General features: G+C 30.7%; 1 protein-coding gene across 1 annotated transcript; it reads left to right on the forward strand.

Annotated features, from left to right (window-relative positions):
- Window positions 1-10,805: 10,805 nt before the first annotated feature.
- LOC148285537 (endocuticle structural glycoprotein ABD-4-like) lies at window positions 10,806-24,158 on the forward strand. The gene is made up of 4 exons (XM_088243763.1): window positions 10,806-11,050; window positions 11,503-11,621; window positions 19,419-19,539; window positions 23,544-24,158. Exons 1-4 carry the CDS (start codon window positions 11,039-11,041, stop codon window positions 23,688-23,690), a joined length of 399 nt encoding a protein of 132 aa, XP_088099889.1. The 5' UTR covers window positions 10,806-11,038; the 3' UTR covers window positions 23,691-24,158.
- Window positions 24,159-25,557: the final 1,399 nt, after the last annotated feature.

Here is a 25,557-nt window from a genome sequence, read left to right on the forward strand (position 1 = left end):
AAAAGCATAACTTCATGGCCCGAAAAAACCTTCCAAATACCACAACATTATATGACAACAAGGACAGTTCCTTGATTCGTTTTTTTCCACGTTACGCAAAATCAATGAATGTTTCTTTTTTAATATACTTTAGTGATGAAGTTATTGATTACATTATCTTCTAAAATATCCAACATGGCACTGGTAATTTGAGACAGGATTGTCACAGTATAAAATAAATAAATAATATATAAAAAGGTAAATTCAATCATTCAATATATATTTATTTTTTTAAACTCACATGATTCACAGCCCCTTGTGTTTCAGTTACGTGATTCTTTTCATTATTGACAAATGGTTCACCTGGAATAAAATGCTTAGAAATTGGACATCAATAGATGTTAAAATATTTTGAGTTTGTAAAACTTTTGCAGACAAAAGACTGGATTTCACCCCCTAGAGAGTAATTTAGATTAACAAATTACAACAGAATTTTTTTGTAATCCCTTCTCTAAAATGTTCTTTATCTCTGTTGTATTTTTTTTGTTTTAATAAAAGTGTCTTACGTCATAGAAAAAGCTACTAGAATGGTGGCGTAATTTTTTACCGAAATGTCATTTGAAATAGTCATGTCTATTTTAATTTAAAATTGCTGAAAAATCTTTTTTTTCTCCAGTGTTATATTTTGGTATTATCAATGTTATCAATAAATTGATTTTGGTATAGCCAAAACCTTCTCTAAATATTATAAATAATGTATTGAAACAAAAATTAAAACAGCTTAAAAATTTATGACATCAAGCATATAAATATTTTTAATTAATTTAAACAAATGCGTTCTTCAGAAATTTTGATAAAAAATTGTATTGTTATTAAAAATTTATATAAGTTCCTTTGATATTATGAACTAACTTAATAAAACATAAATAAATAAAAAATTGTTTCAGTAATATAAGAAAAGGTCAATCGAATTTCGATCGTGACGTTTTCCTGACAGCATTATGATTCGTTTGTCAACGTAAATCTCTGCATTGACATAATTCGTTTTACGTACAATATATAACTGGACAAAATGGCACACAATAGTCTGACCTACAGCAGTCTTTTCATGGTAACTGATACAAATAATTGCTCTCAGATAAAAATTCTGAAAAGGAAGTGGAGTGCGGTTTAAGAGCAATTTTACGAATAGTAAAAATAAATAAACCAATATATTATACAGACACAATAATCCATAATTTCTCAAATCATCCAATTGCCCATGAACATTCCGCATTCCATTCAATGATGCGAGTATATAGGTAAATTAATGTTCCACTAGATGATACTATTTTTTTTTAATAACTTAATACAACAAAACGAGATGGCTAATAATAACGGATATAATGATAATGTAATTGATAAAATATTAAATGAAAAACAAAAACGCAAACTTTTAAAAATAAAATGTATATTATACTCCCACAAAAAATAAAGCAAACCCACCTAAACAATGGAGGCGAATTATTTTTATAAATGTAAATTTTTCTAAACAATTATCTCATTCCCTACCATCAAACATTAAACCTGCATTCTACACAACTTACAATATGGGAACATTGTTAGAAAATCACAAAGGCAAAGTCCAGTAATATAACAAATCTAGCATATACGATTCCGCGTTTACATTCCTTAGCAAACAAATTTACTTGTGAAATAGACATTTTAAATACGACAATTATCAATTTTAAAACGTTCTTAAATGTACTGTTTGAAACTAATTATTAATGTCGTAATAAAACTTTCTTTTTCATACAATTCTTTCTCTGTTTTTGATGTGTATTATTATTATCTTATCTCTTTCTGATATTAATTTATTAAATATTTTTGTGTACCGTATATTATATTATTATCACATACTTACTGTTAACTAATTTTTATTATTTGTTTTTAACAATAATTTGTTGATACCAATTTTTTTTATACTTATAAGTATATGTAAATGTATTATTTTTTTTGTTTGAATTCTTTACAAGTTATTTATGATTTGCTTTTTAATTCAATTACTTTTCTTATATCCATTTATTTATTTTTTTCTTTTTTACTATGTAAAGTTTCACTTTTTATTTTGCATGGCAGTATGCTTCTTATTGTTTCTACATGTCTACAAAAAAGCGTTGTTTATCTTTTAAATTTTTACTCACTATGTTTGTACTTACCTGTATATTTTTTGTAAATGCCCCTTGGGCGTATTGTAAAATTAAATAAATAAATATTCAAGTTAAATACATTGGAAAAAAACTAAAAGAAACATTAATTTTAGAGTAAAAGAAGACTTAAGATGCCTAAATCGTAATATTTATTCTAAATTCGCAGACCATTTGATAAAAAATAATCATAATTTCAATAAAGATACTAGATTAGATTCTTTATGTTGAAAATAAAATATTAACATTAGATAACTTGGAAATCTTAGAAATTTTAAAAGGTGATTCATTAAAAGATAAAATTAATAAAAAAACAAATAAACAATATCTCTTTCAGTCCACTCCTGTCCAGTTTCAAACGTATCCATCTCACATTACCATACTTTCAAGACAAAAGACTTGATTCATTAATTTCATTGGCAGCATACTGATTAAATAAAATAGGAAATAATTTATTAGTTAAGTATACCTGGTTTAGCTTTGAAACTGGTCAATGGAACAAAAAATTCTGGTTAAAAACAAAGTTGTTTGATTTATAAAATAATCAAGAAAATATAAAGGAAAAAAAAACAAAGTACTGAAAAAAACATAAAAAAACTTAATGAAATCAAAAAGAAGGTAATATTAAAAGCGTGAAATAAGAATATCACACTGGTCACATCAGCACCCTTATCACAACCTAAATTCCTAGCAGTGTTCCACCAATTGATTGACACGTTTCCAGTCTGCCTCTAAGACATTTGATGTCACAGCTGCCCATCCCAGTGGGGAACTCTGGCAGTAGCAGACAACCTTGCTCACTCTACAAAAAAACACTCGAATAAAAGCGTGTTTAGGGATCTAACCATATAAGCTTTCATATCCCCGACATTCTGCTAGAAATAGTTTTATCTTAGCTCGCTGGTGCTTCATGAATTAAAACTGAAACAATATGTTTCAACCTTATAAAACCTTGGGAGAATAATTCTGTGCTTGCTGGCGGATTCACAAATAAAAGGTCTCTACGTGGGGCTGAAAAAAACAAACGAAAAACATGGATATAGATGAAGCACTTAGGAAATTAACAGGAGTAAGCGAAGGGAGTAAAATAAGGGGTTTGTTTTTATTTTATATAATATACTAGCCGACCCGACAGACGGTGTCCTGCCCAAACGTAGACTTGCTTGCTATTAGCTGGTTCCGCAAACATTTTTCCTAGATTCGAATGTTCCACCTACCGAGTCTAATTGTGAATCTAAACCATCTGGGACCCACACAAAAATATTCATCAATACTTCAAAAATAAAATTTTGGTCTTTCTAGAACCAGATCAATAAAGAAATAAGGACACTCGTTATTTATTTTTGCCTTTTTTGAGCTATTTGTGTATTCAAAATAACGGTCAATTTTACGTTTTATTTCCTCATGTGATTGACTAAGAGTCTTCGTCGTGCTCAAATCAAAATCGTGCAAAAATAGCTGTTCTAGTACCACAATCAACGGAGAAAATACGAGAATACGTGTTAATGAAGAAAGGTCAGACAGTGTTTTACCCCGAGTCCTCTAAAATTATGACACTCAACTAAAAGTGTAATGGAAAGAGTGATACGTTTTAATCAATCAAGAAAATCTATTTCTGGAAATAATACGTCAATATGTATTAAATTTATTTATTATATTTCTCGTTGTTTGATGGACGCGCGTTGCTGTTGCAAAAACATAATAACATATTTATTTTCAATATTTTTTACATTTTTCTTAAAAGTTTATTAATAAATAATATAAGAGACCAATATCTTGACACAGACGAAGGAAATAATTATAATCAAATTTTAGAACCTAGGTTAAGGATTTATTTGGTAATGTGGAAATCTAGGCATTTACAAGGCTTTTAAACAGTCATTGGCTCATGACTGATGACAGAGTACTCTAGCGATCGACAATATAATAAGAAATAACGGTCAATTGCATAAATAATAAGGAATATTTATTTATACTTAACTCGAATTTTAACCTGGCTCTGTCCGGAATCGAGTTGAAATTTATATTCAATGTTTATATAAAAAAAAAGCGATGTACTGATTTTGCAATTTTGTAAACTTCGTTATTTGGTTAGTTTTTAAATTTCTCGTAGCTACAATTTACCGTTAGTAGGTTTTATTTTATACCAAATGTTTCTGAAAAAAAATTAAGTGAAATCTTCAATGTTGTAGGTTGCGTCCAAATTGTGGGTCGTCCATAGCTACATTTAACTTGCCGTTAGGGAGCATATTTTTTTTATCAACGAAGGCCAAGATAAGTTTGAGTTTGAAATAGCTCAGCAGATACAGTTAATGATATTTTAAATATTGCTTCTAAATTTTACGTCGCAATAACTTTGTAATGAGTTGATGAATTTGATTTTATACCAAAGAAGGCTTACTGTTTTTTTTATATTTTTTTAAATAAAAATAAATATTTGCTTTCTTATGATTTACCCAAATATTTCATTTTGAGCGCCATTTTCAACGAGTTGTAAATATCTCACTATTAGAAAATGGGAATCAAGATGGGGTAGAGTGGGATTCGAACCACAGACCCTTGATCTGTGAGTCCGATACACTAGCCACAGGACCATAACCCGACTCAACTTTGTTGCCCGCATTTTATTTATTTATTTAAACGCCTTGTAGGCTTTTACATGTTTTACATATATTTATATATAAAGAACAGACATATATTTTACACAAAAGTTGCAAAAAATTGAAAATGAAGTAATAATAAAAGGAAAAATAAATATATAAAAACTAATCTTACATAAAGTACATACATATATTCCAGTAGAGAGAACAAAAGTTATGGATGTTAAAGTGTAAAATCGCATATTAAATCTTAAATTAATAGTTTAAATTGTATATCTTAATTTCGCGTCACTGCGGTTTACCGTTTAAAAGAAGCTTGCGATCACTAATTAATGCTGCTTAGTACAAAAGTAGAAAATAGCATAGTTGAAAATAGAATTTTAAAAGAAGAGTCTAAATTTTCATCATTATGTCATACCATTGGGGAGAAGGTCATGATCGCCGAGCAACATCAGGTATTGTTCAAGTGTAAAATAGCATACCTTAAATTAAAATGGAGTTTCCAAAAATTGTTTGTCTTAATTTCGTATCGCTACGTCATACTGTTGGGTAGATAGATGGTCGCGATCACAAAGCAACTTTGAGTAGTGTTCAAGTGTAAAATAGCATGTTTAATCTTGAAATAGCATTTTAAACTATGTCTTAATTTTGCATCACTAAGGTTTACCGTTATGGAAAAGGTTATGACCACCAAGTGGTCATGTTGAAAATAGCATAGTTGACGAACAATAGCATTTTAAAGGAGGCGCCCAAATTTTCCATAGGTACGTTATGACGTATAGTATCCTATTGGGGAGAAATTCACGATCACCGGGCAACGCCACGTAAGGTTCAGGTTGAAAATATATATTTAAGAACTAAAATTCATTTACAAGAAATTCAAATAGATCAAGTCAAAGAAGGAATCGTGTGTTAGAAATACCACATTGTAAAACGAGGCTTGCACAGAGACATGCATATTTTATAGGCCCAAATTTTTTTAATTCTTCTTCAAAATTTTCCTTCTTTTAAAAAACATGCACTATCCTGGATTCAAACTAAATATTTAAACTCTTTTGTTTATGATATATTTTGTTGCCCTTAATAATAAGGAATATTTTTGTGTTTTTTTTTAATTACTATAAAAAAAATACCATATAATCTTTCACATAATATTTTATTTTTTCTTTCTTATGTTACACAAAAATATTATAACTGTCCATTATTTATTATAGAAGCGAAAATTCATTAACATTTTCTTGTATACCCACGAACAGGCCATGCCTTTGTGGAATTTTTTTGTTTACTATTTTTCTATGAATATGTATTTCATTGATATGTAATTTTGCTTTATTTTTTAATGCTCTGTTTTATTATTATGTTGATTGTAAAAAAACTAAAAATTAAAAAAAAAACATATTAGTTAATGCAGAAATGTCACTAAAATGGTGTGACTAAATTTTGCGTCACAACGGCTAACCGTTAGGTAAATTCTCAAGATTACCAAAAAAACGCTATATAAATAGTATTATCGACATAAAAAATAGATTTTACTGACGCGTTTCAATTTAACTTGACTATTTCTTGCTGTTAAATACATCGTCAAATTTAAAAGGGTAACGTCGGAAAAAAAAAGTTTTATTGCAAGGCATCCTAAGCCCCAGTTAGCAAGAGGGGTTACTGTCTCGGCGGTGGCGTCTGGTGGCAACCGGCCGTAAAACAGAAACACAACAACAAATCTCCTAGTCCCGCATGAAAACTGAGGACTAAGAGAGCTGATCCCAAGTAAATGGGACATTCGTCCAGAAAAAAATAGTATTACGATGATTGTGAAACAGAAAAGTCTTGTTGGTCAATGTGGGACGAGAAATTTTCTGAAACTTTATGGAAACAACGCGTAGAGGTATAATTATTATTTTTTATTTTTTTTTACAATAAACATAAGAGGTAAAACAGAGTATTAAAAAAAATAAAGCATAATTACATAGCAATGAAATACATATTAATAGTAAAAATAGTAAACAAAAAAATCCCACAAAGGCATGGCCTGTTCGTGGGTATACAAGAAATTTCTAATGAATTTTTGTTTCTATAATAAATAATGGATAGCTATAATATTTTTGTGTAACATAAGAAAGAGAAAATAAAATATTCTTTAAAAGATTATATGGTATTTTTATAGTAATGAAAAAAGGAACTAAAAAATGTTTTAAAAAAACGTAAAAATATTCCTTATTATTAAAGGGTAACAAAATATATTATAGAAAAAAACAGTTCATATCTTAAGTTTGAATGCAGGATAATGCATGTTTTTTAAAAGAGGGAAAATTTTGAAAGTTTGGAATCAATGAAATATTATCAGTAAAAAAGGAATTAAAAATTTTTGGACCTATAAAATATGCATGTCTCTGTGCGAGCCCCGTTTTACAATGTGGTATTTTTAACACACGATTCCTTCTTTGCTTGATCTATTTGAATTACTTATTATTATAATTATACTCTATTAGATAGATAAGATATGTAAATTCATGTAAAACATATGATTGAATGGATTTAATGGATTTAACGGATTTAACCACAAGGAATAAATAAATAAAATAATTGAAGTTACTTATAATTTTTGGTTTATTACACACAAAAATACAGAGATTAAACAAACAATACTTTAAAGTGAATTTGAATACTGGTAAAGACAAAGAAGGGCGAGTGACGTGTTACGTCCATTGGTCACTGCAGCCATAGACAACAACACATCTTTGTCTCTCTCTCTCTCTGGTCCCCACAAATGTAATAATTTGATAAGGAATATGAAAACATTAATTTATCGTTCTGCTTCATTTTAGTTATTCATCGAGAATCTATATCTTATTTTACACGCAGGAAGACTTAATTTGGTATAAAGAACGATTATTTTACCCAGTTAATACAATAATGTATGACCTGAAATCAATATAAAGGTGAAGTAAATATTAAGTAAACAATCCAGACCCCAGTTACATAACATGTCTCTGACTACACTCACTGACCCTAAAGAACCTTATAAACTTTACTTACAATTCACAGTATGTTCATACTGGAAACTAGAAAGCGTATGCACACTTACGTTTATATTTTTATATAAAAACTACAAAAAAATTTCATTTAAATTGAAATTTTTAAAAATTACATTTGAAGTAAATTTATTTAAGTTTGAAGATTTTTCTTTAACATTAAAATTTAATTGTTTTATGTTATTTGTTTTTCTAGTTTAGCTCGTTCTACTGAATTTAATGTTGTAAAAACAACAACATTTTGAGTTTGTCTAAATTTTTGTAGACAAGGACTGGATTCAACTCCTTGGGGAACTGTTTATATTAACATATTACAACAGATATGAAGAACATTTAAGAGAAGGTAATATAGTATGTAGGTGAAATAATTCAATTAGATGAATCTCACCCGCATACTTAAAGGTTTCAGCTCTTTAACCTCACAAACATCAACAGATGAAAGAATTGAAAGAATATAGATATTCAAATATGGGCAGAATGGTGAATGTTACACAGTGTGTAAAGTGGCCACTTAAACCAGCCATTTACATGTCATAAGCCCTGTAGATGCCTAGACTTCTATATTAACTTCTCTTAAATGTTATGAATCTCTGTTGTAATATGTTAATTGTAAAAATAGTTAATTAAATAATTATTTTATACGTAAAATTTAAAATGTTGACTGTTACTTAAACAAAGCAGCAATATAGGTAGAAAGGTGAATGATAATCATAAGTTTTCCAAAATTCAGTAAGACTAAACAAAAATCTTATTGAAAAGAACCTCTGGAGTATTATGTTTTTTGTATATAAGTGATTTTTTTTAGAACCAGATATTGGGGTTCATTTAACTTTTTGTTATTATCTTCTCTGCAAGATGTGTTTTTAACTAGGTTTAACGTTAAAGATATTATTGTGCGACTTGTATTATGCTAACACATGCATATTTGTATTTTCTGTATGTTTTATTCTCAAAGAAGTTTCAAAGTCCATTGAAATCTTCAATAACTTTTGCTTTATGTGTGCGTAACAATATTTTCATATATAAATCATTAAGTATGCCGACTAACACAAACAAAATGTGTATGTTTACTTGATTGAGCGACAGGCAGTAACACGGAGGGTTATTAAATATTCGAAAGCACTTTGCTTGGTTACGCTTAATATGCAATCTAGAATAAATAAGAAAATAAAATAAAAACACTTTGCATTTATTTATTTAATAATTTATTAGTTTCGGAGCTAGTCGGCCTTGTGGTGTAATATTTAGCGCGTTTGCCTACCATGAAAGAGGTCTCGGGTTCGATTCTCGACATTCTCGATATGAAATATAAAAGGGTGTTTTTACACAAGAAAACTACATAGTCCCTGGTACCTGAAGTGTAAGACTTATCAACTAACTTTTATGTCACAAAAATGATCAGGAATCGCTGCAATTGGTGTAGCAATGCACTGCCCTATGAACCATTAGGTGCGGAAAGGGAGTGATGATGATGGGTTTTGGAGCTATACAACTCTTCAATAAATTTATCAACTTGATAAGCGAAATTGTACAGCTCCGAAACCCGTTAGTAATTAAGTCTATTATAAGTGGAGGAAAGGTGTTTTTATTTTAATGATATACTGATCGAACACAGAGTTGGTGCCCTTAATTCACATTTTTTCTTTATATATATATATATATAATTCCTATGTTCGTGTGATCTCACCGAACTCCTCTTAAACGACTTAACCGATTTACGTGCGGTTTTCAGAGAAATATAGATCTTTGCGCTGTGCGTGTTCGTATACATTAAAATCTTCAATCTAATATGTAAAAAAAAAGTTAGTAGCATTAACGTTTTATTCATCGATCTACCAGGGTTGCATTCGAGAAGAATGCATTTACAAAAAAATTTAAATTTTTATTTTTTTTTGATTTAAAAATTATTTTTTTTATGTTTACAAACAGCATTTGTTTTTTGTGGATCTTAATCAGATGCTTTCATAAAATTCCTCGTTATTTCTACTCATTTATTTCTTTTTACTGGATTTTTGTTAATACTAAAATAATATTAAATAAAAAATCGTCTTCCTACATAAGTACACCCTTCTGTTGGTGAGAAGACCGGAGTTTAATGTTTGCAAAAAGAATGCCATATTTGAAAAAAATATTCATTTTATGTTTTGGAATTCAACCATAAACAAGTACCTAGGTACCTACTTACCAATGAAAAGTCTTATTCCAAGCTAATAGCAGGCAAGCTAACGTTCGGGTAGGATAACGTCTGTCGGGTCCGCTAGTTGTAAAATATAAACTTGATGGATGAAAACTTTTTTTTTTTTAAATATGATTTACTTAACACCTTTAACGCAGAGTCGGCCTCGTGGTGTAATGGTCAGTGGTGCGTTTTCTTACCATGCAAGAGGTCTCGGGCTCGATTCCCGACATGGTTGATATGAAATATTTATTTAAAAGGGTGTTTTCACACTTACACAAATATTTCATGGACTGGTACCTGAAGCGTAAGACTGATCACATTACCTTCATGTAACAAAATTGATCGAGATATGCTGCAATTGGTGCAACAATCCAGTGCCTTATGCACCATTATGTGCGTAAAGGGAATGATAATGATAATGATTACCGCAGGGTTAACTAATTGAGATATTGAAATAAAAGCTTCAAATGATTTCTTATTTGTAATGACAAGAAAGTAAAAAAATTCACGTTATTTATTTATATATTTATTTATGGGAAAGCCATCGCCAAAAACAAAATACCGCTGAAAAGCAAAATATAATCGATCTAGCTGAGCGTTTATATTCTGAATTAATAAATACAGATAACAGTACGTCAAAACGATCAAATTCAATTATTATTGTGATTTTTGGCTCGTCGAGTCGTGATACGGGATTAATGATGATCATTAGCTGTCGGCGAGTATTCCCAGGGCCGTCGGAGAGAGGGAAGAAGAATACCACTTGCGTAACGTCACTTCCCCCGAACTCACTTTTGGATAAAGTGCGTTTATCGATGCCTCAGCTAAATCTGTGTGCGTAGAGGTCGGGCGGCGTAGTGGTGTGCGTGGGGAGTAACCTTTAGGTTCTGACACGGAGACGTACCAGTATGCGGTACGCGGTATGTGGCGGGACCGATGGAGCCTGAGGACTGTATAAATAGCAAAGATGACACCGGACGGTATCACAAGTTCAGTAGTTCTCCCAGTGTTAACGTCCTGAGTAACGAGTAACGAGTAACCAGTGATTACGACCTAAAATACAAAATGAAATTCATCGTAAGTTCCCCTGTTTCTTCAAACCGACGTCGACGCCGCATTTCTTTTAAGGGCGGTGGTTTTGCAGAAACCAGATATTAGTTTGTGTTATTTTACCGAAAATAAAGTGCGTCATTATCAATAATTCGTTAAACTCATTTCGTTTTCAATTCCTGAAAAACTGAAAGTGATAGTGTATCCTGAAAAAGAGTCAAATGATGTGTTGTAAAAGTTGACTGTGGATCTTACATATTTTTAGCGGAAATTAAATTATATCTTTCATTACCAAAAAAACACATTTTTTGGTTACTCCTTTATCTCATATAAAACCCTGTTACAATTATAGTAAATGTTCGTTAATACAATTTGTTCTTAAAAATATGTATAAAACAATGGTTTGTGCAAACGGGTTCACATAGGTAAGACGACCCTTTCAAAAATCACACACATTTTGGTACCCATTTTTTTTATAGGTACTATGTTTTGCCGTGGTAGCTGTGACTTGCGCTGCTCCCCAAGGATCTTCGACAGAACCCATCCCCATCCTGAAACAGGAACAAGAAATCAACCCTGATGGATCTTACAAGTGGAGGTAAGAAGCACTCAATGCCAAAAATAATGTAAAGTGTTATTTAAAATTAATTTATAAGTCATTATTGTTTATTTTACTCGTACATTAGATTTTATATCAACAGAAGTGGATTTCAAATTTCGTGTTTTATAATATTAAGACGATTTTTAATTTTAATTTTTAATTTATTTAGAAAATCAACAGCAATACAAAAAAATAAATACAACATTAAAAAAAAAAGATAAAATAAATCCAAATCAGTTTTCCACATACATACAATTATAAAAATCGAGTTCGGTCAATTTTTGTGTGTGAGGATGCGGGGGTAAGTGAGTGGAGTGTGGTTTTGGTAGGTATGTGAATATGTGTGTAAGTGTATATGGGTGTGAGGATGGGTTTATGGACAGGGTAAGTGTGTGTTTGATATGAGTGAATAGAATCAGCTTAAATTAAAAATGTTAAAATATTATTTGTTTTATTATTAAACAGAAAAGGTAAAATTTATTAGACGGAAATATAGATACGTAATTAACTTCATATACACATTTTTCTTCTAAAAAACATTAAATCAATTTGTAAATACTGATTTCAATGTTAAAAGTTCTACGAATAATGAGAATTTGAAAAACGAAAAATTTCAATGCCTACACATTTAAACGCTGAAAATTCACCTTAAAGTCGTGCCCTACAGGAAAATTTCAAGATGAAAAAATACAGTAAAATTGTGTTGTGAGAATATAAAAACAAAACTGGTGGATATTTTCTACACGAATTTATGAAACGGTTATTTAAATGACTGTTTTCATAGGTAAAAAATTGAATTCGAAAAATTACTGTTTCAGTCGATTTAGCATTCGAGAGTAAAAATTTCTTTGTTTAGTTTTCGTCATTTTCTATTTAAAGCTTTTGATAAAATAGTTCTATGACATATTTTGTTACGTTTTGCTGGTAATCATTTTTTACTCCACAATGTGCAAGAATGCCCAATAATTACGATGGGGAAACGTATTTTTTCTGTTCTAATCGTTAATCGAACATATTCTTATGTTGTGCTCTAATTGTACATATTAACATATTATTTATAGACTGTTTAGCAAATATGTTTGAGCCTTAAGTTCAAATAATGTTTTTTTTCATTATAAACGTTTTTTAATGAAGGTACTTCTTTGCTTGTAGTTTTTACATGATTATGCAAATTATTTCGCATTTCCAATGTTAGACTAAAAAAACTATAAATAAATATCGTTTTGGGGTAGTAATGTATAAAGGTTCATAAAATTCATATTTACCTGAAAAACTCTGAAAAAAATATTACAAATATTCAGAAAACATGTTATTGTTTTCTTTTTTCCAAATTAAAGATAAAGTCGTCGTTATATAAGAGTCCCTACGCTAGCGTATTTTTTACACTGCAGTCACTATGAGAACGTAGACATTTTTACCTGTCGGGCAGTTTACTCAAAGATAGTTAAAATAAGTTTTTAAAAGTCTTCAACAATGTTTGATTATGTCCGAATGCTTGCAGACTGGCTGGATTTCCTCCCTAGGGAGTTGTTCATATTTAAATGTTTTCCCTCTCTGTTGAAATAAATTTAAATATAAAAGTCTTGTTTTAAAAAAACAACATTGAAACAATGCATCAGTGCTTTTGACATCATCATCATCATTCCATGTCCGCTTCCTAGTTAGAGCACATGGAATCTACAGAGATCCTTCAAGTATCTCTGTTCGCTGCCAGCTCCTGTCCATCCTTCTCAGTCAGGTTTGCGTCCTGTAGTTCTGAAACGAACTGCTGACGAACAGTCAACAGTAGACGTCCAGGGCGTCGATAACCCGATGCCTTGTAAAGTAGGCAAGCAGAGTTAAGGCTCTCAAGAGGCATCCGCGGCACATGGCCAAGCCAACGGTATTGCCTCCGCTTGATGACAATTGTCACCGGAGTTTGTTGCACCGGTTCTCTTTTTACTTAATTTCTTTCAAGGTCAAACCACCGTACATTCAAGACTCTTCCGAAACATCTATTCTCGAAATTCAGAATTTTGTTGTTTTGGACCATAGTGAGGAGCTACGATTTGCACCCGTAGAGGAGATTGGGTGTTATGCGGGCGTTATATAGGTGGCATTTGGTTTTCACTTAGCAAATATCCGATCTCCAAACAGCCTTCATACAGCTGAATGTGGCACCTGCTGTTCCTACCCCCTCTCCGAGTTATTTTTAAAAGCTGCCATTTTTGTAACATACAAGTATACTCCCAGGTATTTTTGACCCTTCTGATGACTGGGTTCGACAGAGTCGGGGGATTTTGGACATCAAGGCATGAATGTTACACAGTAAATGGGTTTTTGCTATATTGATTTTCAAATACATGCCTCTGGAGTACCTATTTAGGCTCCCCACAGTGGCCTGAAGACTCCTGTCGTCAATTATAACCGCATCATCGGCATCGGTCGCAGAGTTTTTGGGAGGAAGAGATTGATATTACTCGATCTAATTAAAGTCATAGTTTTTAATTGCTTGAATTTTCGGGAATCAATAATAACTTTAAGCTCAATTAAATATCATGGCATAACATTTTCTGGGTCGTAATAGTCTTACATTAACTTTGCGATTTGTAGATACACACATAAAATAAATTACAAGTATATGCAAATGCAAGTCTATTTATCGTGATTTGACATTTCTGACCTACCTTGTGATACATCAATCGTAACATTAAATAATATAATACGCTTTTTTAGAAAAACAACAATAAATTGTTCTCTCATTCATTCAGCATGGGTCGGTTCAATGTCAGATTAGTCTGCGATGTGTTAATTTGATTTCTGAGATTTACTATGTTCACTTAGTAATTAAATAAATTAAAGAGTCACGACGTTATGCTAATGTGTGGTCAAAAGAAACAAATGTTAAAATATGCGTAGCTTAAAGTTTACAAAATAAAAAATCTGCCAAAACAAGGTCATTAAAAGAAAAATCCCTTCACAACAAGGACCTCAAATAAATTAAATTCCTTTAATTTAACAAATTACAACAGGGATGGAGAATACCTTAAATAAGGGAATATGGAAGTCAAGGCATTTACAGGGCTTATGACCTGTCATTGGCTGGTTTAAGTGGCCACTTTACACACTGTGTAACATTCACCATTTTGCCTATGTTTGAATATCCTTCAATTTAACTACCGCGAAACCATCCGATTTTGCCCTGGATGGATATTTTGCCCAAACAGTCTTATCTATGATCAACCTTTAAAAAAACATATTTCCATTTGACTTCGGTAAATTTGGTACCAAATCCAGGACAAAATTGGACGGTTTTGCGGTATTTAATTTATATTTAGTATTTCCTATGTGTTATCTTGTAGGCGTAAACATAAAAAAATGAAACTTTTTGAAATAAATTACTATTAATAAAAAAAAAACTATCAATTCCCCTCAATAAAAATAAGTTTTATGTACTGAAGAAAAATTATGTTTATTAAAAAAATAAATACTTCTACCTTAGCTCAACAAATTAAAATTATAAGACATTACGCGGAAGTAATATATTTCATTTTAATAACTCGCTAATTACAATACAATACAAACGTATTCTCTACAATTGACATAAAAACCTTCCCATAAGTTTTCAAGGTACGGGTATAAGTGTTGACTTTTGTTTATATTTTTTAAAATGTCCATGTGATTACAAAGGTACCTACTTAATATTTGACCATATTTGATTGGTTCAAAAGTATAAGTACATTTAATTATAGGTCAAAGTTTTGTAACTGTACGTTTGTGTATAAGTACTACTATGAAATATCTACATAATATGCATTGATTGCATTCACATTTTACGGCAGCCGAAGATCATTATTATCTCGCCAAGAATCAAAGTCTATTCATTAATGAAACACCGCTGTCAAGACAAACATTAGTGAAATTTCAGTCATACCGCTGGCTGTGCTGACCCGCAGACAACATGAGTCCGATTACTTATTCTGAAATATGACTGCTGTGAAGTCGTGACGGTTTAGATTTAGATCTAATTATGTAAGAGACTTCGTTTGTTTCCGGTTTGCTTCGTCGGGCGATCTTTGAAATGCAAACGTAATGTTGATGATGCATCTCCCCATATAGAATATTTCGCAAGTTCTTTTCGACGTACTGTTAGTTGAAAGGCTACACTGCGGAATTTGAACACGATTCGTATACCTTGGTTATGTGTGTAATAATGCAAGTTCATCACACAGAGCTTTCTTTTTTGTACGAATGCCAACTTACAGGCATTGAGTTAAATAATACAATTTTGAATACTTAAAAACAAAAATATTTTTGTTCTTATAGTTAAGCGAAAGAAATCTGTTTTGGAATCGTAAATCACTGTGCTAGAACGGTTCGTGACGCAACCACGAGATTACAACTGAATTCGAATAGAGAGTCCAATAATAACAGGCTCTTAATTATTACAAACGTATCATTGTCAAATATAAATATGTGCGGACATTACTATCAATCAGCCGAACACGTCCTGTGGCAGTGTGTGCTATTGGGTGACGCCAGAAATGAGATGCTGTGGACTATATGGCCAACAGTACGAATTTTGCACTTTTCCGTCGGTTGGTCCAGACCTGGACGTCCCGTTGGGAGCTCCTCGGGTGCGCGGCCGCTTAAGTGGTCAATCTGCATATATTGTACTTTGGAGGACAGGCAACTGTTTTTGTGGGATGCAGATATCGTCGGGATCCGAGTTCATTTATTCATTTATTTATTTGATCATTGTAGTCTCCATTACTTTAAAGTAAGTACTTTAAAGTAAGCCTTTAAAGGCTGTTTAATCTATTACATAATGCAGACTGTAAATATAAGTTAGAAGTTAATAAATAGAAAGCAGGTAGCTGCTAAGCTACCGATATGTACAGAAAAATAGATTCACATTAACCGCGGTATTCAACAAGCGAATTGCCCTATTGATGGGCAAGTTCTGACTTGCATTAATCCAGCTTTTGGGTGTGTAAAACAGTGCATGAAATTTTGCTCTAGTATAATTATTGAGATCATACAAACTAATATCTTTCAGTTTACTCCAATTCACAAAAAGAGCAGCAAATCAGCTATTGAAAATTACAGACTGGTATTTTCAGCTCCAGCAAAAGTTTTTTAGATAATTTTACACTTCCATATCTATAATCAAGTCAATAATATCATATCGGATTACCAACACGGATTTAGACGAATTAGATATCTTGCAACAAATCTCTTAAATTTGTTTAATACAATGTTCGAATCGCAGTAGTATTATTAATATCGCGCATCTAGAGTTTCAAAGTACTAATCCAAGGATCTTACTAGATTTATCTACAATACTATTAATTTGGGGCTTAAACATGAAATTCGCTTGATAAATAATACCAAGATCTTTAATTTGGTAATTACGTGGTAAAACTACATTATTCATGTTGTAAGAAAATAGAGATGTTTCTTTAGAGCGAGTATACGAGATAATGCAGCATTTTGGTATGCTAAAAGGTAATTAGTTAAATGCACCACAATGCCATAAATTACTCAAATAACTTTAGAGGCAAAATGAGCCCTCAGCACTTTTAATAGATTTGGAAATCTTGACATCGTCAGCAAAGAAAAAGTAGTCGGAGTTTTTGATCGAGTCACCGATATCATTTATAAATAGAAGGAAAAGAAGAAGGCCCAGGTTGGATCCTTGGGGAATTCCAGAATTTGTGTTATATTCACAAAATATGTGGTTATCTACTCACGGGGAGGACCTTCAGGTTTTCTTTTTCTGTTCGCTTAGGGAGATCTTGTTTATTCTAGATCCTTATTTTATTGTAAATATTCCTTTTTTCATTTTACTCCTTGTTATGTGCATGTATCTAGTTTCATCGTTTTTTTTTATGAACATCAAATGTATTTTTGCACAATGATTTTTTATTTTTTAAAATTTATAATTCTTTATTTTGGCTTTTTATAAATGACACAAATACACCATCAAATAAATATAAAAGAAAACCCCTCAATAGGTATGGCTTGTGTGTGCATATACGTACGAGAATATTTAAAATAAAAAACATTAAAGGCCAAACATATTTTGAATATTTGTTAATGAAAATGATAAGTTGATAAAAAAAATGGGGTTAGACATTAAAAAAATAAGCTGTTCGTCTCCATATATGTTTTTTCTACCCATAATTTAAAAAAAGAACTCTTTTGTAACAAATTCAAATAATTCATCTCTATCGTATTTTCATTATTGAATAGTTTTAGAGCCATGAAAAATGAATATTAATTTCTAGTTAACTATTCAGTTTTTAGCTAAATATATATTTATAAATTTAGGAAATAAACGTTGGGTCATAAGTAAATATTTTAGTTCTATTGGCTACATATTTATCTTAGCTCCAAAAGTTCAGATCCTGGAACAGTCTGTTGTAGGGAATTATTCAATAGTCATTATCATTAGCAAATGAGGTCAGGTGAGCTAATACTTTTTATAAATTCAAATTAAACACTCTCCTTGTCCTGAATTTTGCGATTTCAAAATTAAAAACACTTCATGAAGTAATATTTACTATTATTTTACATTAAGCTACTTTTTGCACCAAAAACGAATTACTATTAATAATAATTTAAAAATCTGCTCTATTATTCCAACTGCCCCGTTATCCGTGGTAAGAATCGTAGCAGGTTATCTGTTCATATTGTTATAATATATATGTAATTACTTTTACTACAAATAACTAGAATAACCGCCAATGAAATGTATTACTTCGATCATTCAAATGAGCAATAAAAAGGGCTTTGGTTCTTATTCGAGGAAAGCGTGTCAAACAAAAGCACTGTCAAAAATTAGTTCTCATTGAAACAAAAATTGGAACACAAATGTAACAAAATATGTGTTTCGATTCTGGAACAGTAACGCATCTCTCTGTCTGACCTACTGAGCAAAATGGCCTTTAATTCGATGGATTTTGATGAGTAAGCTTTTATTTCTTTTTGCCCTGAAGTTATTCTTGCCTCACCTGACCTTACATTGTTTTTTTTTAGTTTACAACATTTGTGTAGCTTTATTATTTTTTAACTTTGAGGGGATCTGAGGGGTGGGGACGACGTGTTGACCTCGGTCCATAGATCCTCTTTCCCCCTTAATCAAAGGGTTTGTATTCCTTGGAAATAATTTAGTTATCTTTCCCCTTTTCGCAACTGAGAGTCCCCCACAACAGCTGCGTGTGGATAGTGGATTTTTTAATCTTCTCAATGCCAAAAAGAGATGTTTTGTTAATGCTCTATAAAAAAACCTTACACGGAGGAAAGTTTAAGGGTGAATGCAATTTAAACTATCATATTATTTGGCTATCGCCGACATGCTAGAAAATTTAGCTTTCCCGGCTTTGTCTAACATACCACATGTAGTTTTTTCACACTTCATTGAGATTTTTATGTCATTTTGGTAGTTTATTATATTTTTGGTACCCTTTGTATTACAATTGTGTAGTTGTGATAATTTTTTTACCAATTCTAGTAATACGTTAATTCAATCTCTCATTCTTTTGAAGTATCATTAATCCCGTTATTCCGGAAACATCGACTCTTTTTTGAGACAGCTAATAAAATCGACGACACTTGTATTAAACATCTCCAATTAATCACGTTTTTAAATAAATAAATAAAACATTCTTGTGTAGCAAAACGGACTTTTTATCTAATCCCCGTTAAATTTACTTGTAGGGATATTGGCTTATGTGGAGTCAATTAAATTCAAATTTATTTTCGTACACACACAATGATGATTCAACAGGTTGTTTGACTTTTGATTCTCAGTTACGAGACTGGCAATGGAATAGCTGCAGAGGAGCAAGGATATCTGAAGAATGCTGGAGACCCTGAGAAGGAAGCTCAAGTCGCTCAAGGACAATACCAGTACACTGATCCTGAAGGAAACGTAAGACTTTATATTTCACTTATTATTTCCAAATGCTTTTTTTAAAATCTAGATATTACAATTAAGACAAACTTTTTATAAAATATTTTTTTGTTCTGGTAGAGAAATAAACAATACATAAACAAATATTAATATTTATAGCATTCACTTTGTGGTCAAACATTTAACTAAATGTTATTAAATATTTGCTTTTAACCACTTATCGACTTTTCTATGTCTGCTGATTTTTTTAGAAAGTTTTTACTCATCTAACTTATCCTTAGCCACTATGGAAATTATGTGCTATCCATTATCACCATGGATAGCACATAATTCCCATGCATGCGAAAAACTCACTTAATATATTTTAAAAACTGAAGTATTGGAATTTATAGCGAAACTGCCATGCGTCGGGAGAATTATTATACGGTTTGGAAAATTGGCCAGAAAATTCATTAACAGAGAATGCTCTACCGTGTTATACAATAATGGTTTGAAATTTCGACTTTAATTTAAGAACACATTTTGATTTTGATCCAATGATTTTGTTTAGTGGTTTTTTTATTTTTTATTAGATTACCAAACTAAGCCTATATTTTTTTTTGTGTATTTTGTATCGTATTATCTGTTGTCTTGATTGAGGTGTTGGCTTTCTAGTAACTGGAACCGATCACAATACTCTATCTTTGGTTGATTTCGGAGAACTAGTGACGTTGTTTAAAGTAGTTCATTTGTTTCAAAATATATTTTTTTTTTAAATATTTTCGAAAAACTTTTTGTACAATTTATTGATATTTTTTATTTTATCTTATTTTGTTTCCACGCATATTCAATACGTATACATAAGTTTTAAAAAACACAATTAGATCAACACAAAAAAAAAACCCACAAAGGTATGGCCTCTGGATGAGTATACGAGTACATTTTATTAAAATTTTTATAAAGGATACCGGAAGAATACGATAGTAATACAAAAAATAAGTGCTGATATTATAACATAATTAGATGCTCTATTTTTTACCACGCGTAAGAAAATATTCTTGTATGCAATTTCCTATTGCACTGAACTTCCTCATTTTTCTCTCAGATTCTGCGCGCATAGAAAAATACTAAGTGAAAATCAGAAAAGGTTTACAAAAATATTTTTGCAATGGTGGAGTCTTACATGAATAACTATTTTCTTTAAAAGATTTATGCTTTTTTGTTTAGGATTCGCGAGTTTGAATGCCTCAGAACCAATGAAAGGCTTACATAAACTATACAATGCAAAGTATTAATAAAGAATAATAGAATAAAAAAATGTCGCAAGAGTTCCCATGTACATTTTAGAATGAAAATATTTACTATCGCGAATTTAGTCACAAACATTCTACATATTTTTGTTTTAAATTCTTAACGTCGTCAATCTTTCGACAGAATTTCCTAATGATATATTACCGAGACATTTTTTGGAATTTAATTATAATAAATGGCACGCTCACGTGTGAGGTTTTTATAACAAAAGTACAAGATTGCATATTGGAAGTTGGGAAACGTGTTCTGCCTCTGACGAAATACTCCTGAGGTATTTTCAATTTGAAGTTCAATAGGTCATGCCACGAAACAAACGTAACAATTAGTTGTTAAGATGTAAGTTATACTCTATGTACTACGCTGTGGTAGCGGCGAAGGCTTTTGTGGGAGATAAAAGCTTAACCTAAATTAATTTTACAATGGCGTTAATTATTGTTGGTAATACTTACCTGATGACATTTAAATAAACTTTTTACTTGTTTATTTACTGCCCTGCACACGCATAATAAATGGGTCATGCAGCAAGCATATAAATGAAATTATTAATTCTACCTACACACCTTGCATTACACAATTTAATGCTTTTTTTTAGATCTCATCTCTTATTCTAACCTCTCTCTTATTAAACCATTAGAAACTGTTCAAAAATTTATATTAAAAATAATGCTTCACAAAAATTGCACTTTTCCCTCTTTCCAATTGTTCCAAGAAGCTAAACTTTTAGACCTGAGACAAATTTATTGTTTTTAATGTTTAAAATATATATTTAAAAACCAAAATTTATTTACAAGCCATTCAAATAGATCAAGTCAAAGAAGGAATCGTATGTTAGAAATACCACATTGTAAAACGAGGCTCGCAAAGAGACATGCATATTTTATTGGCCCAAATTTTTTTAATTCTTTTGTTACTGATAATATTTCATTGATTCCATACTTTCAAAATTTTCCTTATTTTGAAAAACATGAAGTATCTTGGATTTAAACTAGAGATATAAACTATTTTTTTCTAAGATATGTTTTGTTGCCCTTTAATAATAAGGAATATTTTTGTGTTTTTTTTTTTTTTTAATATTTTCTTTTTTAATTACTGTATAAAAAAAAAAACATGTAATCTTTAACAGAATATTTTTTTTTTCCTTCTGTTGTTAAACAAAAATATTATATCTGTCTATTATTTATTATAGGAGCAAAAATTCATTAATATTTTCTTGTATCCACGAACAAGAACACATGTTCTCCTATTTATTTTTCAAATAGGTTCTCGGATTTCATTTTCTACTACCTAAACTCTTTTCTATTTACTTTTTTTTTAATTGTCTTTTTTTTATTACAATTCATTTCTTAGATTACTGATACAAAAATCATCTCAGAAAATTAAACAAATCGTAAGAATGTATGCATAAATATCGGTAGATGGCAGTAGAGAGCGTGTATTTATCAATATTTCTTTATCTCAAACAATTTCAAATTAAACATTGAAATGCTTATTTTGGAGGCAGGACGTTAAGAAAAAACAAAAAAAGGCGTAGATATTACGTGATTTGGAAATGAAGATCCTTTAGAATGATCTGTTATTACTGAAAATCATTCCACTTAAAACAATGTATTAAAATTAATTGGTAATTTTTGTTCAAGTCTTGGGTAATAATTGTTTTTACTTAACAATATAATAATATTCTCGTACTTATCTGAAGAGTCCTTGCATCAGAAAATATTCACTCTTTAATTATATACCTACATAATCGTTAGTTTGACCTAAAATAAATCCATTAGAACTTCATTCATTATCTCCCAACGAAAACAAAACAAAACTCTGTATTGATAGTTTAAAAAAAAATTCCATGGTTTTTTCTGCATATTTTCTTTAAACTGCATTGTTTTTGCTTACGAAATCAATATTAATTTCATCAGTCATAAAATTGTTCGTATGCTTTAATATCGGCATTTTTAATGAATAAAAGAATGGAATAGAAATACTTCATATTATGTTAAATAGATTACTTAATCTATTTAACATAATATGAACTTATTAATTACTTAATTGGTGGACTATTTCAGTGTCCGACAAAAAAATACGAACCAAATTACTATAATAGCACCGAATCGTTATATCTTCGAATAAAAAAAAAAAAGTAATCGTCTTGTGGTCCCGTGGTTAGAGTCGTAGACTTACGGATCAAAAGTCCGAGGATCACATCCCACCATACCGCAACTCGATTCCCGTTTTCTTAAAGTGAGTTATTTGTTAGCCTTGTGGTGTAGTGGTCAGAAGGTTTGACTACCATGGAAGAGGTCTTGAGTTCGATTACCGGCATGGCTGATATTAAATATATATTTAAAAATGTATTTTTACATAGTAGTAATGATGATGACGATGGTGAGTTATTTACAACTCGTTAAAAATGGCCACTAAAATTCAAATATTCGGGTATATTTAAAAAACCAATTTTTTTTTGAGCAAGAAAAAAAAATAACTTGAAAATTGGCATAACATTAAATAATGTAATTTTCACAATTTATTAGTTGTCAAAAAAATGTACGTTAAATTTAATATGTCAGAAGCAGGAAGTACGGGTACAAACCTAAAAATATATAAAAGTAGAAGTCCCTTAATTTTTATTAAATATAAATATAATATAATCAAATAATTAGTAGGCAGATATTTTTTGCCACTTTAAGACATCATAACAGCGAAACTAAGATTTTTGTTTATTTTGTTTTGTGTTTCAGGTCATTCGTGTGACTTACATCGCCGATGAAAACGGTTTCCAGCCCCAAGGGGACCACCTTCCGACCCCACCCCCGATCCCCGAAGCCATCCAGCGAGCACTCGCCTATCTGGCCACGGCACCCCCGCAACCAGAAGACCAGCAATGAACTCGTTCCGACCAGCCAACCAGCAATCAAATCATAAATAATAATTAAAACCCCTTCGAATGACCTGAACATCGACTTTACACCTAAAATTACGTTCCCATTTCATCATACGAAAGAAAAACGCAAGATACGTGTATTTGATTTACTAGACACAAAATACAAATAGAAAACTTTTCTTAAGTATTTTAATGTGCGACATTAAAACAAACTAGTTGACCAATATTCAATGGGTCATTCCTTGTAAATGGAAACACAAAAATACTCTAAAAGTTGCATTTCAACGAATGTACAGAACTGATTTTGTAAGCTTTTTTATATATGTTTTGTATTTGTGAATATTGTACATTTTACTATGTATATGAGTGTATATTTTGTATATCTATAAATCTCTTTTTAAATCTACAAACATACAATTAAAAGATGTTTGTATAAAACTGTGAAATATATGTATTTACAACAAAAGTAAAATTTATTTTGTTTTTTCTTACCCATGAAGATTTATTTTCTGTACAAATGTCAAAATATCGTTTTTCATACTATTGCCATATAAATCAGCCAAATAAGGATAGCATAATTTTTTTGCGGCCTCCGTGGTGTAGTAGTCAAGACGCTTGACTCACATGCAGAAAGTTCCGGGTTCGATTCCCGGTGAGAACACAAAAAAATAAATGTGATTTTTCTCAAGCCTGGGTGTTCTGTGTTGTAATTCACCACTGTAATTGGGCCTCATGACCTGTTGTGGTACAAAAAAATAATTTTAATTAATTAATTAGCTATTTATGAACCGACAATAAATTATTTGTTTAGAAATAACTGCGACACCATTTTGCTTGATGTTCTGAAAATATATTTTTAAAGTTGGTATTAATACCGATGTTACCGATATTATTACTAAAATTCATTTTTTTGGTAAACTGCAGTAAATTTTGCGTAACAATTGAATAACATATTTTATACCGGTGTTGAATCATAAACAGGTAGAAAAATATATCTTAATAATAAAAATAATATCTTCATACGAGTACATACCAATGATTAGATATTACGTTATTTCAAAAACAATTATATTAAAAGTATAATTAACAGTATTTCTTAGAATTTTCCGTGATTTCATAAACACAGTCGTTCATCAAATGTGAAGGCCAATAGTGAGCAGTACCTAATCAGTAGTATACCTTCCAATCAGAAAAATACCATAGAACTCGGTGGCATCCTTGCATCGTTCAAAAAGTCCTATAATATTATGAAATTATTTAAACATAAAGTATAAAAGCACGACAAAAATCCTGATAAATCGCTTTGAGGCGGTTCGACATTTTATGCTGCATATTAAAAATATTTTATTTTTTTTTGTAGTTGTAAATTATTTGTTTTTGTTATGTGCAAGGTTTTATCGAATACATTTATCTTTAGATTATATTCCGTTGACTTCAACATTTTTCACCGTAGATAACAATAATAAAAATAAAGCAGAATCAGAATAAACAAAATAACTCTAGAAATATTACATCAACAAATAATAAAAAATAAAAAATCGTAAAAGTTGGACACAAAAAAACAAAAGGAGCTAAATTCCACCATTAAATAACTAAGCCTGCTTGATCGTCCCTGTAATTAGTCGCAGCAATCCGATTACTTTGCATTCAAGCTCCCATCTCGGCTTGTCAAACATTAGACAGTTTATAAAAAGATGTTCCACAGTCTGCTCAGTGATGCCATCACATGGACAGCAACTATCGTCTCGCAGCCCAAAGCGATGCCAATATTCCTTCATGCATCCATGTCCCGAGAGAGCCTGAGTTAATTCATATTATATTAGAAATATTAACGATAAAAAAATTCAGTGAATTTTTAATGAAACAAACAT

The sequence above is a fragment of the Micrasema longulum genome, unplaced genomic scaffold (genome assembly GCF_059751315.1).
Source record: "Micrasema longulum isolate JH-2025_06_02 unplaced genomic scaffold, ASM5975131v1 h1tg000024l, whole genome shotgun sequence".
Taxonomy (NCBI): domain Eukaryota; kingdom Metazoa; phylum Arthropoda; class Insecta; order Trichoptera; family Brachycentridae; genus Micrasema; species Micrasema longulum.

Coding starts and splice junctions, on each gene's coding strand:
- LOC148285537 (XM_088243763.1), top strand. Junction 11,622..19,418: donor GATGGATCTTACAAGTGGAG/GTAAGAAGCACT, acceptor TTTGATTCTCAG/TTACGAGACTGGCAATGGAA. Junction 19,540..23,543: donor ACACTGATCCTGAAGGAAAC/GTAAGACTTTAT, acceptor TTTGTGTTTCAG/GTCATTCGTGTGACTTACAT.